The 12,338-nt window shown below is 35.0% G+C and overlaps 1 protein-coding gene across 6 annotated transcripts in view; it reads left to right on the forward strand.

Annotated features, from left to right (window-relative positions):
- The first annotated feature begins 2,022 nt into the window (after positions 1–2,022).
- LOC150101365 (serine/threonine-protein phosphatase 2A 56 kDa regulatory subunit gamma isoform-like) overlaps positions 2,023–12,338 on the forward strand; it is a 430,932-nt gene continuing 420,616 nt past the window's right edge. For 3 of the 6 annotated variants that reach the window (XM_090400219.1, XM_090400225.1, XM_090400223.1), the window contains exon 1: positions 2,026–2,105. Coding sequence is in view for 1 of the 6 variants with exons in the window: in XM_090400222.1 (XP_090256348.1) it covers positions 2,103–2,105 (3 nt within the window). In the remaining 5 variants the exon portion in view is untranslated. Of the gene's footprint in view, positions 2,106–12,338 lie in introns of all 6 variants that reach the window. The other 3 variants (XM_090400222.1, XM_090400220.1, XM_090400221.1) reach the window with 3 other exon arrangements.

Consider the following 12,338-nt stretch of genomic DNA (forward strand, 5'->3'; position numbering starts at 1 on the left):
TAGGACTACGGGAGAGAAGATGTGACATTACCGAAGCTTTTTTTTTTTTTTTTAATTTTTTACTGTGGTCTAAACGTATTTGTGTATGCTGCCAACCAACTACTTGACGTTGCATAGAGAAATAAAGGCCACTTTTAATCTTTGTTCTGTGTGATTTTCACTTGATGTATTAAACCGTAGTATTTTTTCCTCTCAAGACCTTTGATATCTTCAAACAGATGGAGTTTTCTAGATCAGCCTGTTTGTCCAACACAATAGTGGATTCTATATAAACTTCACAGAACAGTGAAGTTTATATAGAATCCACAGTGTTTAAAAAGGCAGATGGGTTATTTAGGAGAGATGTAAAAATTTTGATCTTGTATAGAGGAGTAATTCCCCCCCCCCTTTAGTTCTTGTGGTCTAAAGAGGCTTTGATATTTTGTCTGTTACATGCTGGATATATTGAAGAGCTACTGGCTCCTTTGAACGTAATTTAAGATCTTTAAGTTCTGATTTCTCTTTCCTGTTCATTAACAGTTTCCAATATCTCAATTTTAATTATTTTTATCTTTTGTGTGGTGATGAAGGTGAAATGGAATTATCTTCAATTAAGGGTTTTAGTTTTCTATATATTGAATACGTGAAAATCCTTTCTTCAGACACTTCCATGAAGGTATCTCGAAATGATCCGGACTTCTTGTATTCCGTTTCCAGAATGAAGTGCATATTTGCATATTTATTCATTTATTTTTTGTGAGATTTTAAAAGAAGGCCTAAAATACTTTATGTTGAAGTCAAAGAAGTGGGCATATTCCATAAGTTATCTATGTTCAGTTTATTCAGTGGTATTATAGATATTAAAAAAAATAAGTAAACGCGCGAATGATTTTTATTTTCCAAGAGAGTGAGAGAGCATTTCATCTTTTTCCTAACTTTCGGAAATCTCTAGGTAGTCTTTCCCATCTTTAGCCTTCACCAATTGTTGGTACTCACTGTACTGTATTATATGATTTTCACGATTAGTGTGTGTGGGGGTCGGATACTGTAGATCAGTGGCGCACTCAAGATTTAATCTTTAGGGGCGAGCAGTCATGATTTAATCTAGGGGGTGCGAGTTGAGTAGACGATTTGAGAATACACACTACGCATTGCATATGAGCTATGACTGAGCATCTGCAGTGATCGCCAATACATGATACCCGTGATCTCCTCTTGCTCGGCTCGGTCAAACGAAGTAGCGCCCGAGCACTACTTCGTTCGCCTTGCGTTCACAGCGGTCAGGATTGCCGAGAGCTATAGGGTATTCGAACTTATGTGACCGCTAATTCATAAGTAGCATAGAAATAGAAGATACTACACATCATAAATTAAAAAAAATAAATAATAATTTTAATTAGGAAAAGATTTTTGGAAATTTTTCTACTGTTTTTTCTCTTTTTCTTTTGGGGGAAGCCGGGGTCCCTTGGCCCCGCTCCCTGGGTATGCCAATGCTGTAGATAACTGCTGCCATTTCGTGTTCATGAACCCATTGATAGTAGTGGCTGAAATAATGTGTTCGAAGACCTTTCTGATAAAAAAAAAAATATATATATATATATATATATATATACATTTGTGTCTTTTGCAAAATAATGTACAAATCGTACGCTATTTTAAAAATTTTACCGTTATTTTCACATGCTGTTATTTTACGTGTGGTAATAATGGCTTGTGAAATTATTATTTTGTGGTGCTTAACCTTCTTTATCTGCATAATGATGTTGTGCTTGGATTTTAAATCTTTCTTTATATATAGAATGAATAACTCTGCAACTGAGTATAATTAAGAAAAATGATTGATATAAACTATTTCTATTTATTATTTCGTTTACACTTTTTCAACAAGAACTTGATAAGAATAGCACCTGTAACTAATTTGAATGTTATCTCGGGATCATTGCTTCTCTTTGACTTACTAAACCCTTTAGATATTTGCAATGACGTTTCTCACGTGCGTGAGAATAACCAATGAAAAGTATTGTTGGGTTTCCATTGCCGTGCGTAATAAGAAGCAGTCATTGAGCTCAATGGCGTGTGTGGTGTTAAAAAATGCCAAATAAAACGAAGAAAGAAAAGGTGAGATGGTAAATATCAGTTTATACTCATATTTTAATGTTGAATTTGTATTTACTTAAGAATTGCTGCAAATTTTGCTTACAGATGTGCATTATGTATATAAAGTTAATTATCAATGCTGGCGCTAAATGGTGTCGCCATCAGCATCCGATCTTGGAAATTGTAGATAGCCATATAGATATATAATGTCAAATATTCAACATGGTTATTAATTATTTGAACTGAAAGGATTGAGGATGTTAAAATGTGCACAGTATATAAACATGCATAGTACCATGTTCTGTTGAAATGTTGATAATTTTAGGTATTTCGTGCATATAAGGGTGTATTTATATCTTGTGGGATTTGGAATATCTTTCATTCATTTAAAAAAAATATTTTAAGATAGCTACATTTTTATGCTGTTTTAACTTGCGACCATATTTTAATTATTATTATTATTATTAGATTAGCGTGGATACTAAGAATTTAGTTTGGGAGATATAGATTTAAGTAGCTTTATAGTTATAATGCACTTCTTCTTTCTTTTTTTTTGGCCTTCTTTTTCGATTATAGAAAATACAATACTTATGATCACATTTCGTTTTTGAATTAGTATGAAATTTTTGTACATCATTTCTTCAGAAGAGGTGGGCCCTAACATTATATATGTTTTATAGCAGTCTATTTTATATGCAGTAGTTGAATTACAAAACTGGTGTATTGTCGTCACACCTAATGAGTTTTATTCTTTTTTTTATTTTTTACAATCCTGATATTTTAGTTAATGTAATTAAATGTAAAGAATGCAATAAATTTAAGAATGAAGTATGTACCTATAAGTATTCTCTTGTTGGAAATGGAAAACCAGAATGATGAGGTGACATGTAACATAAATAAGAGTACGATTTTCAGTTTAAAAGGAAATATACAGATATACAAAAGATTACTGATAATTGATGCCAAAAATATTACAATTTGTTAACATAATGTGTGATATACTAACATGATATGCCCAGCCAATTGATTTGGTAGATATCAACACAGCTTTCAAGAAACAAACCTAACAATGTGGAATCAATACAACATTTTCTGGAAACAGAAACTTTGCTAATAATTTATAGTGACCAATGTTTAGAGGATTGTAGGCATTAGCTTAAAAAAATAACGTGCAAAGGCTGCATTATCACTTAAAACCTAAGCAATAGCTCCAGTTTTGTGTTTTAATAGACTATTTTTATCCCATATGTCAGTGATATCTTAGAAAAAAAAATGAATTCTGAACTTTACACATGTATGCACACACCCAATTTGAAACTTTTAAAAACCCTTATTTGCCACATCAAACTATTCATCTTAAAGATGCTCTTCATCATTTGCCATGATTCATATACCTTTTCACCTGCAAATTGATCTACTTTGAAAGAAATAGGAAAGATAGGAAATCCAAAATGCATGCTACATCTATTATGTCTGGTCTGGCCTTGGGGACTGTGTTTTGACTATGCCATATTGAAGTAAAAATACTGCTATATCTCATGAAGTATATATAAATGTGAAGGTCAGCTCATTTATAGCATTATTTTATTTATGTATTTTTTGAATTGGCTTCTACATTAAAATGTTCTCATCCTTTAATAAGTTTGGCTGTCATCATTTGCCTAAAATTTAGGAACTTGGTAATACTATGCCACAGTGATTCAGGTCCTTGTTAGCACCCACTAGGACTTGAGTTCTTACTTTCATTTATAATTTTGAATATCCACTACATGCTAGTTGTTGTGCTTTCTGTATAGCTATTAATTATAGTGCTGTGATGATGATGATGTTAGTTATACATTAAAGTATAATGCTATGAAAATGATAGTTTGAAATCTTGTAGCATATCAACAAATCTGGGTAATGTGTTTTTCTGCTTATGTCATCATCAGTTATACTGTCATGTCTTCTAAAGTTCATCATAATAAAACTGAAAAATGAGTGATAGCAAGAAGCAAAATATTTTTACATGCTGCATTTCATGAACCACTATTATGAAGATATTCATGTAGAATATCTTATTCTTGGAGAAGAACTTGGAAATTCTCTTATAGAGCTGTGAAAATATCTGGGTAAAATTCCAGAATATCTTGCATTGCCCATTTTCAAATCTAATAGCCATAACTTTGCACTTCCTTCAAAAAATAAAAATAAAGTTGAAGAAGTATACAAGAAATGACAAGTCTTTTACAAAAAATCAGAAAACAAGGGAGGATAATGCCTTTGTAGAAAACAAAAGGCTGAAAAAAAAAAAAAAGGTCAGGAGAACTGTAAGTATACAGCATAATGAGCATCACGAGAATCTGAATGTAAGGAAAGGGACAAAGGAAATATTTATTATAAGTTACTTAATAAAAAAGTTGAAATGTGGAAGAAATAGAGTGAAGTGTCTGATTGAATGCAGAGAAGGTAGGCAACAGTACAAGGAGATTATCCTTATTGAAGGAATGAAAGAGAGTCATTCAGGCAAATTGGAGAGAATGGATCTAGATAATAGATAAGGGTGAGTGGCCTTTTCATTGGAATTTATTGATGCAAGCAGAAGGTATATGAACAGAATAATAAAGGTTACCTGTTGGCATGCTTTAAGAACAAGGGGATGTGCAACGTATGATAGCTAAAGAGGAATTAAGCTGATCACACATATACTGTGAAGTTGTGGGAGAGTGTTTTCAAAAGTAGGTTTAGCATACAACATCCATCCATCCAGTGGCTTTAACAGGCCTTTAAGGCCCACAGCCTTCCAAGCATGCTTGGATTTCATAACCGAAATACAAGGATAAGATGATCAGCCCTATGCCTCTAAATATTCTTGACTGTAATCCATGTACATTCACGGGGACTGTTTGCAGGACGAAAAACCCTAGATAAACTGGCTGAAAAACCCTGCTGTCACGCCCAAGACCGGCTAACTTGTCTATGGCCGAGTAAGATCCTTAAGCTCCTCACGTCGTCGACGGGAATCGAACCTAGGACACTCCTTCCCCAGGCATATGGTTGCGAAGCGCAAAGCCACTAGGCTAACTGTGCAGACTTAGCTTACAACAGATATCAGTGAAAAACCAAATTTGGATTTATGTCATGGGGAGATCCACAGTAGTGTAAATTTTCTATTGTGCATGTTCTTAAGAGTTAAAACACTATAACTGAGAGGAGACCACCACATAGCCTTTAAAAGAATGCGGAGACCCAACCAGGGCTTCTGACCTAATGTTTAATCCTCACCTTTTCGTGGCGTGTCCTGTTAGGTATCTACCTGGATACTGAACGAATGAGGATGGGCAAGAAATCGGGATTTAGCCAACCAAATTGTATTCTTATTGGCTTAACTACAAAACAAAATGATGGTACAGCATGACAGAATTTCATGCTGGATGGGGTGTTGCCTGGTTAAACAAGCCCCTGTTGTTTTTATTATTATTATTATTCCTGACACCTCCAAGGAGTCCACAGACTCATTGCGGGAGGATACCTACAACTGTCTCAACCACTACACCGAACCTCTACTACGAGTAATCTCCATCTACCACCCACCACCACTAGTATTTTTTGTCTGTAAATTGCATGTGTTCTGAAGGGCCGATTTGTCTGTATGCGGGATGAAAAAACCGAGTTTCTGGGAGAAAAAACCTGCTAATGCTTTTTCTAGGGAACCAGGATGATCAGTACTATCAACATAAGAAGTCAGAATGGCAAAAAAATGCAGCTGCTGAGAAATTGGATAAGTATCAGATTGATATACTAGGGGTGACTGAAATAAAAAATAACAAAAACTGGTGAGATCTTTCTGAGCAATAAATACAAAATGTTATATTCAGGCAATAACAGTCAGGGGAAAAGAAGTGTAGCTATAGTACTGAACACTAAATACGAGACTAATCTTCTTCACTGGTAGGAAATATGAAGTAGAGTGATGTGGGCAAATATCAGAATTGGGAACTGGACAGTGATACTTATTTGTGCTTTTGGTCCCACAGAAGGTTCTACTAAGATAGAAGTGGAGGAATTTTTTGAGGCTCTAGAGAAAGCAACTGACACCATGAAAAAGGAAAAGTTGGTCCTCGTTGGAGATCTAAATAGCAGAGTAGGAAATGATTATCGGACATTAGAAATATTTTGGGAATATTTGGAGAAAAGAGCAAAGCAAATAATAGCAAATACCTGTTGGATTTCTGCTTAGGATATGGACTGGTTATTACTAATAAAATGTTCCAGCATAAAAATGTGCACAAATTCACATGGAGAGAAGAGATGAGAAGTTTCATTGACTGCTATTGTTAATAGTGATGTTTTCTCACTTGTGCAGGACATTAGAGTATACAGAGGATTTGAAATTGGAAGAGATCACCATTTAGTTTTGAGTAGAATGAAATTGAATTTCATATTGAAAAGAGGAACATGTAAAAAAGTTTTAAATTATTATTATTATTATTAGACACCTCCCTCAATGAGGCGAGGTAGGTCACCTACTCTATAACTCTGTCTCCACCACTCGACCTCATCATCTACACCAACACCATCTACTGTCCACTACTACCACTAGTATTTCCACAGATGATCAAAAACATTCATGCCCACAGCAGGATTCCAATTTGCAGTCTTTTGACTGGAGAATAGATACGCTAACCACTTGGACAACCAGGCCAGCCAGGTTTAAAGCGAATAAAAGTTGAGCAGCTCTCAGACATGAACTGTACACTAAAATGCACAAACATTATTCAAGAAAACACGAAAGTTTGAGAACAGGAACCAAACCTTGGAGATTCAGTGGTAAGCCCTGAAGAAAACAGTGATTGATTTAGCCAGAGAGATATCAAAAATTCCTGGCAAATAAGTCAGCTTATGCTTTTAGAGAATACAGAGACAAATGTAAGAAACCTAAACACTGTAAAACTAGCTAAACAAAAGTCATGGGGTGACTTTGGTAAGAACGTAGAAAATAAATATCAGGAAGGTAGCAAAATATTCTGGTGGCTCTTGAAAAAGCTCAAAAATAGAGGAAAGAGTGCTGTGAAAGGCATTAGGGATGATAAAGACTAGATGAAAACTGGAGAAAAAGATATTCTTTATGTATGGAGTAATTACTTTGAAAAATTGCTAAAAGAAACAAGTAGTGATGATGACAGCACAGTCATCATCACTACTTGTTTGATGATGACTGTGCTGTACACATTGCATGTCCATTGAGTGTTTTCAACGGACATGCAATCAGAAATACATATTCATACTTGAAGTAGATAAAGCCATCAAAAGTCTGAAATGTGGAAAGGCAGCTGGTGTAGATGATATTCGACCAGAAATGCTGAAGTATGGCTGCACTGCATTGTTTAGAAGGCCCAGACAGAGGGTTGAATTCCAGATTATTGGAGTAGAATTCTCGTAGTACCCATATATAAAAAGGAAAATGAAATTGAATGAGAATTACAGAGGTCTTTCTCTACTGATTGTTACTGGTAAGATTTATGTAAGTATACTTGTGAAACAGTTGATGATTGCAGAAGGAAATCTTGGTGAAAAACAAGCTGGATTCAGGCCAAATAGAGGCTGTCAGGATCAGATTTTCTCAACAGTTACTTGAAAAATTGTCAGAAAAGTTTTGTAGACCTGCAAAAAGCATATAATAAGGTGCCAAGAGAAAAGCTATTCAAAATGCTACAGTTGTATGGCGTCAATGGGGCATTATATCAAGTAATACTTAGTCTTTATTTGAGTTGTAAGTCAGCAGTTAGAATTGAAGGAAGTACAAGAAGATGGTTTAATGTGAAATTTGGTGTGCCAGACAAGGATGTACATTATCCCCTCTGTTATTTATGATCTATATGGATCACATAAAGTAAAGCAGTATTAAACCTTATATAAAAAATGGAGCACTTTATGTGGACGATGTTATACTCCTAAATTAATCCAGTACAAGTTTGCAAGATTCCCTGACTAAATTGAGTAACTGTTGTAGAATCGCTCTGAAAGCCAACAATAACATGACAAAGACAATGAAAATAGGCAGAAGCATTGAAAATATCAACTGCATTATGAATGAAGAACCTGTAGAACAGGTAAAACATTTCAGCTACTTAGGCATGATTTTTAGTGAAAATGTTAAATTAAATATGGAAATAGACAACAGAATCAATAAAGCTGGTATGGTAGGAAGTCAACTGAATAAATTTATATGGAATAAGAGAGGAATTAGTCAAAGCACTAAATTAGCTATATACAAGACAGTGTTCAAACCAATTTTAACTTACGGATCTGAGAGCTGGGTAAGAAGTAAAACACTTACCAAAGACTAGAGACTGCAGATATGAGAGTCCAGTTCTGAGAAAGATTAGAGTCATGAATAAATGGCATCAGTGAGAATATCATATTAAAAAAGGAGGATATTGGAATGAACTTAATATTGTTAGTATCCAGGAATGTGTTAGCAGAGCTAATCTCAGGTGGTATGGCCAGTTAAACAGAATTTTTTCCTCTCAGGTTGGCAGAAAAAGAACCAGAAGAAGACCAAGATGTAGGTGGATTGATACAGTAAAAAGTGCTTTAGAAGACGCACATAGATCTGATAATGATGGAGTCTTGACAGGTAGCAGATTGATTTGCAGGAAAATTATAGATAGGAAGTTAGTAATGATGTCAGTTTTTCATGTAGTACTATCATATCTCGTACATCCCTTGAGGGTACATATCAGGAATTTGATGATGCTCAAAATTGGAGATGTTAATCTCACCTCTTTATTTTATGCAGATGATGTTATACTTTTAAATGTGGATAAAATGTTTGTTGCATCAGAAAGAACAAATAATTTCTACATACAGCAAGTTGTATATATTTAATTGCATGTGGAGTTGGAAGATTGAATAAGAAACAAAAAAAAATCTGAGTCAGTTTTAAAACTTTGTTTAAAGATAAAATTTGAGATGTGAGAGAGAGAAGGATGAGAATGGTGGATGGCATGCATTGTTGGAAATTACCAAAATGAATGTGAAAGTAAATGAGATAAGAGGAAATGTAATCAGAAAGGACTGAAATAGTTTGAGAAAAGGCGATAGGAAGAGAAAAAAGAAGAAACCAGCACTTGAGAATAATTTCCGATTTTACGTCTCACTTCAACCCAGATCCAAAAAATAATTATGGCATTGATCTGCTGTAGATTTCCCAACTTTTCATAGTTTTGGGTTAATATAAAAACCCAGGAATTCTCCTCCATCCTGAAGAAGCAGTGCTGATCACAACTGATGTTAGAAGCTTAATGGAGTGAAACAGCATTTAGAAAGGATTAAAAATAATTAGTGTTTATGCTAATATTTTGAGATCTCAGTTTAAATCTTAGGCCACCAACAGGTGTCTGTAGAGGGCACCCCACCTAGTTAGGAGTCTGGTCTTTTGTGTTGTGTTGTTGGTGTGTGTCTGTAGCTATTCCCTTAATGTACTCCCTGAAGATGTCTGTGATTGAATTAAATGTCATTTTTAATCCTTTCTCTGTGCTTTTCACTCCATTAAGCTTCTAACATAAGTTTTCTCCCAGTACTTAACACACAGTCAGTGCTGATCACCTAAAAAAACCTTTTTAAAGTCTCATAGAATTTAATCGTTTAGATTTTTCTTTGTATTTTTTTGCTCAGATTTAGTAACATTGCTGTACCTCCCCCCCTAAGGGGGGGGACTTACAGCTGTGTATCATCATACGATTAGTAGCTAGTTTTGTAGCTAAGTGCGGTATTTTAATAATGCAGCTGTGCACTGTTCCATGAATTAGGTAAAATATTTTTGCTTGTAGAAGTGTTTCATTATTATTTTTTTTTTGTCTTCCACTCACATAAGGTTAGAAATTACCTATAATGTAAACCTATATTATATTAGTTCTGCGAGTGAGAGGATTTTCTTTTTTTCTGTTTTTATCAGTTTTATGTATTTGTTTACATATTTTATTTTGTTTTTACATAATTAAGCAACCCTACTTCAGAGACCAAACTTGGAACTACATAAGTTATAATTAAGTACAGGTAGTCCCCGGTTTACGGATGACCCATAAGGATAATTAAATTAATAATTCAGGAACTAGTTTCTTTCGCTCATGTAAACAAACCCGCACTTCACCGCATTATTAAAGTAGCTCTTCCTGTTATCTGCAAATCAAATTTAAAGGCTTATGCCACTTGCCATGTTTGAAGATTGGTTCTTGAACTGTTTTATTTCTGCTGTGGAATGTTACTGTTCGTAAAAGAAAATTCCCTTTAAAATTCTACTCGTGCTGGACATTCAACATCTTTCGATGACGTTAGCCCTAATGTAAAAGGCATATTTTTACCACCCAACACTACATCGTTATTGCAGCCAATGGACCAGGGAGTAATTTCTGCATTTAAGGCTTATTACTTACGGTGTACATTCAGGGCTACGGAAGACTGTAATGACCTTGAGAGAGTTCTGAAAGAATTCTAACATCCATGATGCCATCAAAAACATTGCTGATTCTTGGGAGGAAATGAAACAATCAACAATTAAAGGGGTGTGGAATAAACTGTGCCCTCAATTCTGTGATGATTTTCGTGGCTTATCAGAAGACATCGGCGAACCAGAAAACTGTGATGGATTTCAGCAGTGCACTGCATTTGGGCATCAATGAAAATGATGTCATTGACTTACTACTTACTAGAGTCCCATTCACAAGAATTAACCAATGAAGACCTTTTGGAGATAGAGAAGCAGCTGATAGAAACACAAGAACACGAAGAGTCAGAAGATCCAGAGCCAAGAAAGTTTATGACAAAAGAATTAGCTGAAGCCTTTCGTCTCATTGAAGCTTAGCAAAGCTTGAGGAGCAAGATCCTAACATTCAGCGGTTTACAAAAGTTTGCCATGCAGTTAGTGAAAACATCAGCTGCTACAAAGCTATTTATGGTGGAAAATAAAATCTGTGCAAACAACCCTTGATATCTTCTCCCCCCCCCCTCAAGAAACCGACTTCAGTGGTAAGCTCCCCTCCTCCAGAAACCGAATCAAATCCTGATTCTTCAGCACCAAGTCCATCCTCTCTAGCACCATTTCCATCATCATCATCTTCCAATTAATGTTAGCCCACCTTCTTGCCTCAAAAATGCCCTTTCCAGTAAACAAGACATTGTTGCAACCTTTAATTTTTTTTTTTTTTTAATTTCTCCTATCTCAACTTTTTGTATGAGTTTGATTTTATGTTCTGTTTGTTTGAATTAAAAGAAAGAGCACTTTAGTTTCTATAAATTATAATTACAGTACAGGAGTATTATTATTATTATTACAGTATTGCAGTGTATTATTATTGCCACATATAAGCCATTATAGTATTGTTGTTATTATTATTATTAATACTGCATATACGTTGTTCATCAAGGATCCGAGTTATATACAAATCCCACTTGAAGACATTCTCAGGAATGTATCTTGTTTGTAACCTGGGGTACTACCTGTATATACGAAAAAAAAATCAGCTGACACTTTTTATTCCCTTCTAAGGAGTAGGTGAGATGATTTTAGTCCTGTTTAACTTTTGGAGACTGATTGCGGTTCAATCTCCACTGGTAGCCAGTCAGAAATAGCTGACCCAAGATTACCACTAATTTTAAGTGGCATCAAGTGAAGAGATGGCGAGCAAGTGCTGCCATTTATGGTCAGTAAACCTAACACAATATTTTGTCTGAAATATTATGGGTTCTACAGTCTTTTTTTAAGTATATGGGATGAAAAATCCACTTGCCCAAAATTGACCAACTTGGGAACTGACAGAAGGAAGACTAAGGAAAGTTCCTTTAGTTTGCAACTAGAATCAAACTTAAGTCCTCCTTTGGGTGAATTAGCATTGTGGATGCAAGCATCACTGTTTCTCCAATTTAGCGAGTGATCATGTAGTCAATGCAACCTTGGGAGGTTGCTAAAATTTTGAAATTCTCTGTGGAATTAAAAAGTGCTGTGGAGCGATGTTATCACATAAGGAACTTCAAGGGAACGATGTCAGCGAAGCATGGGTAATAGTCAAGAGGTGTTTAAGGGAAACAAACCCAGGGGATCAGGATTTGAATCAAAAGGATGAGTAACAACATTAAGTAGGAGCTGAAAAAAAAAAAAGTTTGAAGGAATATAAGGAGAAAGGAGATCAGCTAGCTCATGAGTAGTACAAAGCACTGACAAGAAGTGTGACCAGCATAGTAAGGAAAACAAAATCAGAATATTTATTTCAATAAAGAAATAC

This window comes from Typopeltis vanoorti, chromosome 11 (assembly GCF_054136105.1).
Source record: "Typopeltis vanoorti isolate ZY-2024b chromosome 11, IOZ_Tvanoo_1.0, whole genome shotgun sequence".
Lineage (NCBI taxonomy): Eukaryota > Metazoa > Arthropoda > Arachnida > Uropygi > Thelyphonidae > Typopeltis > Typopeltis vanoorti.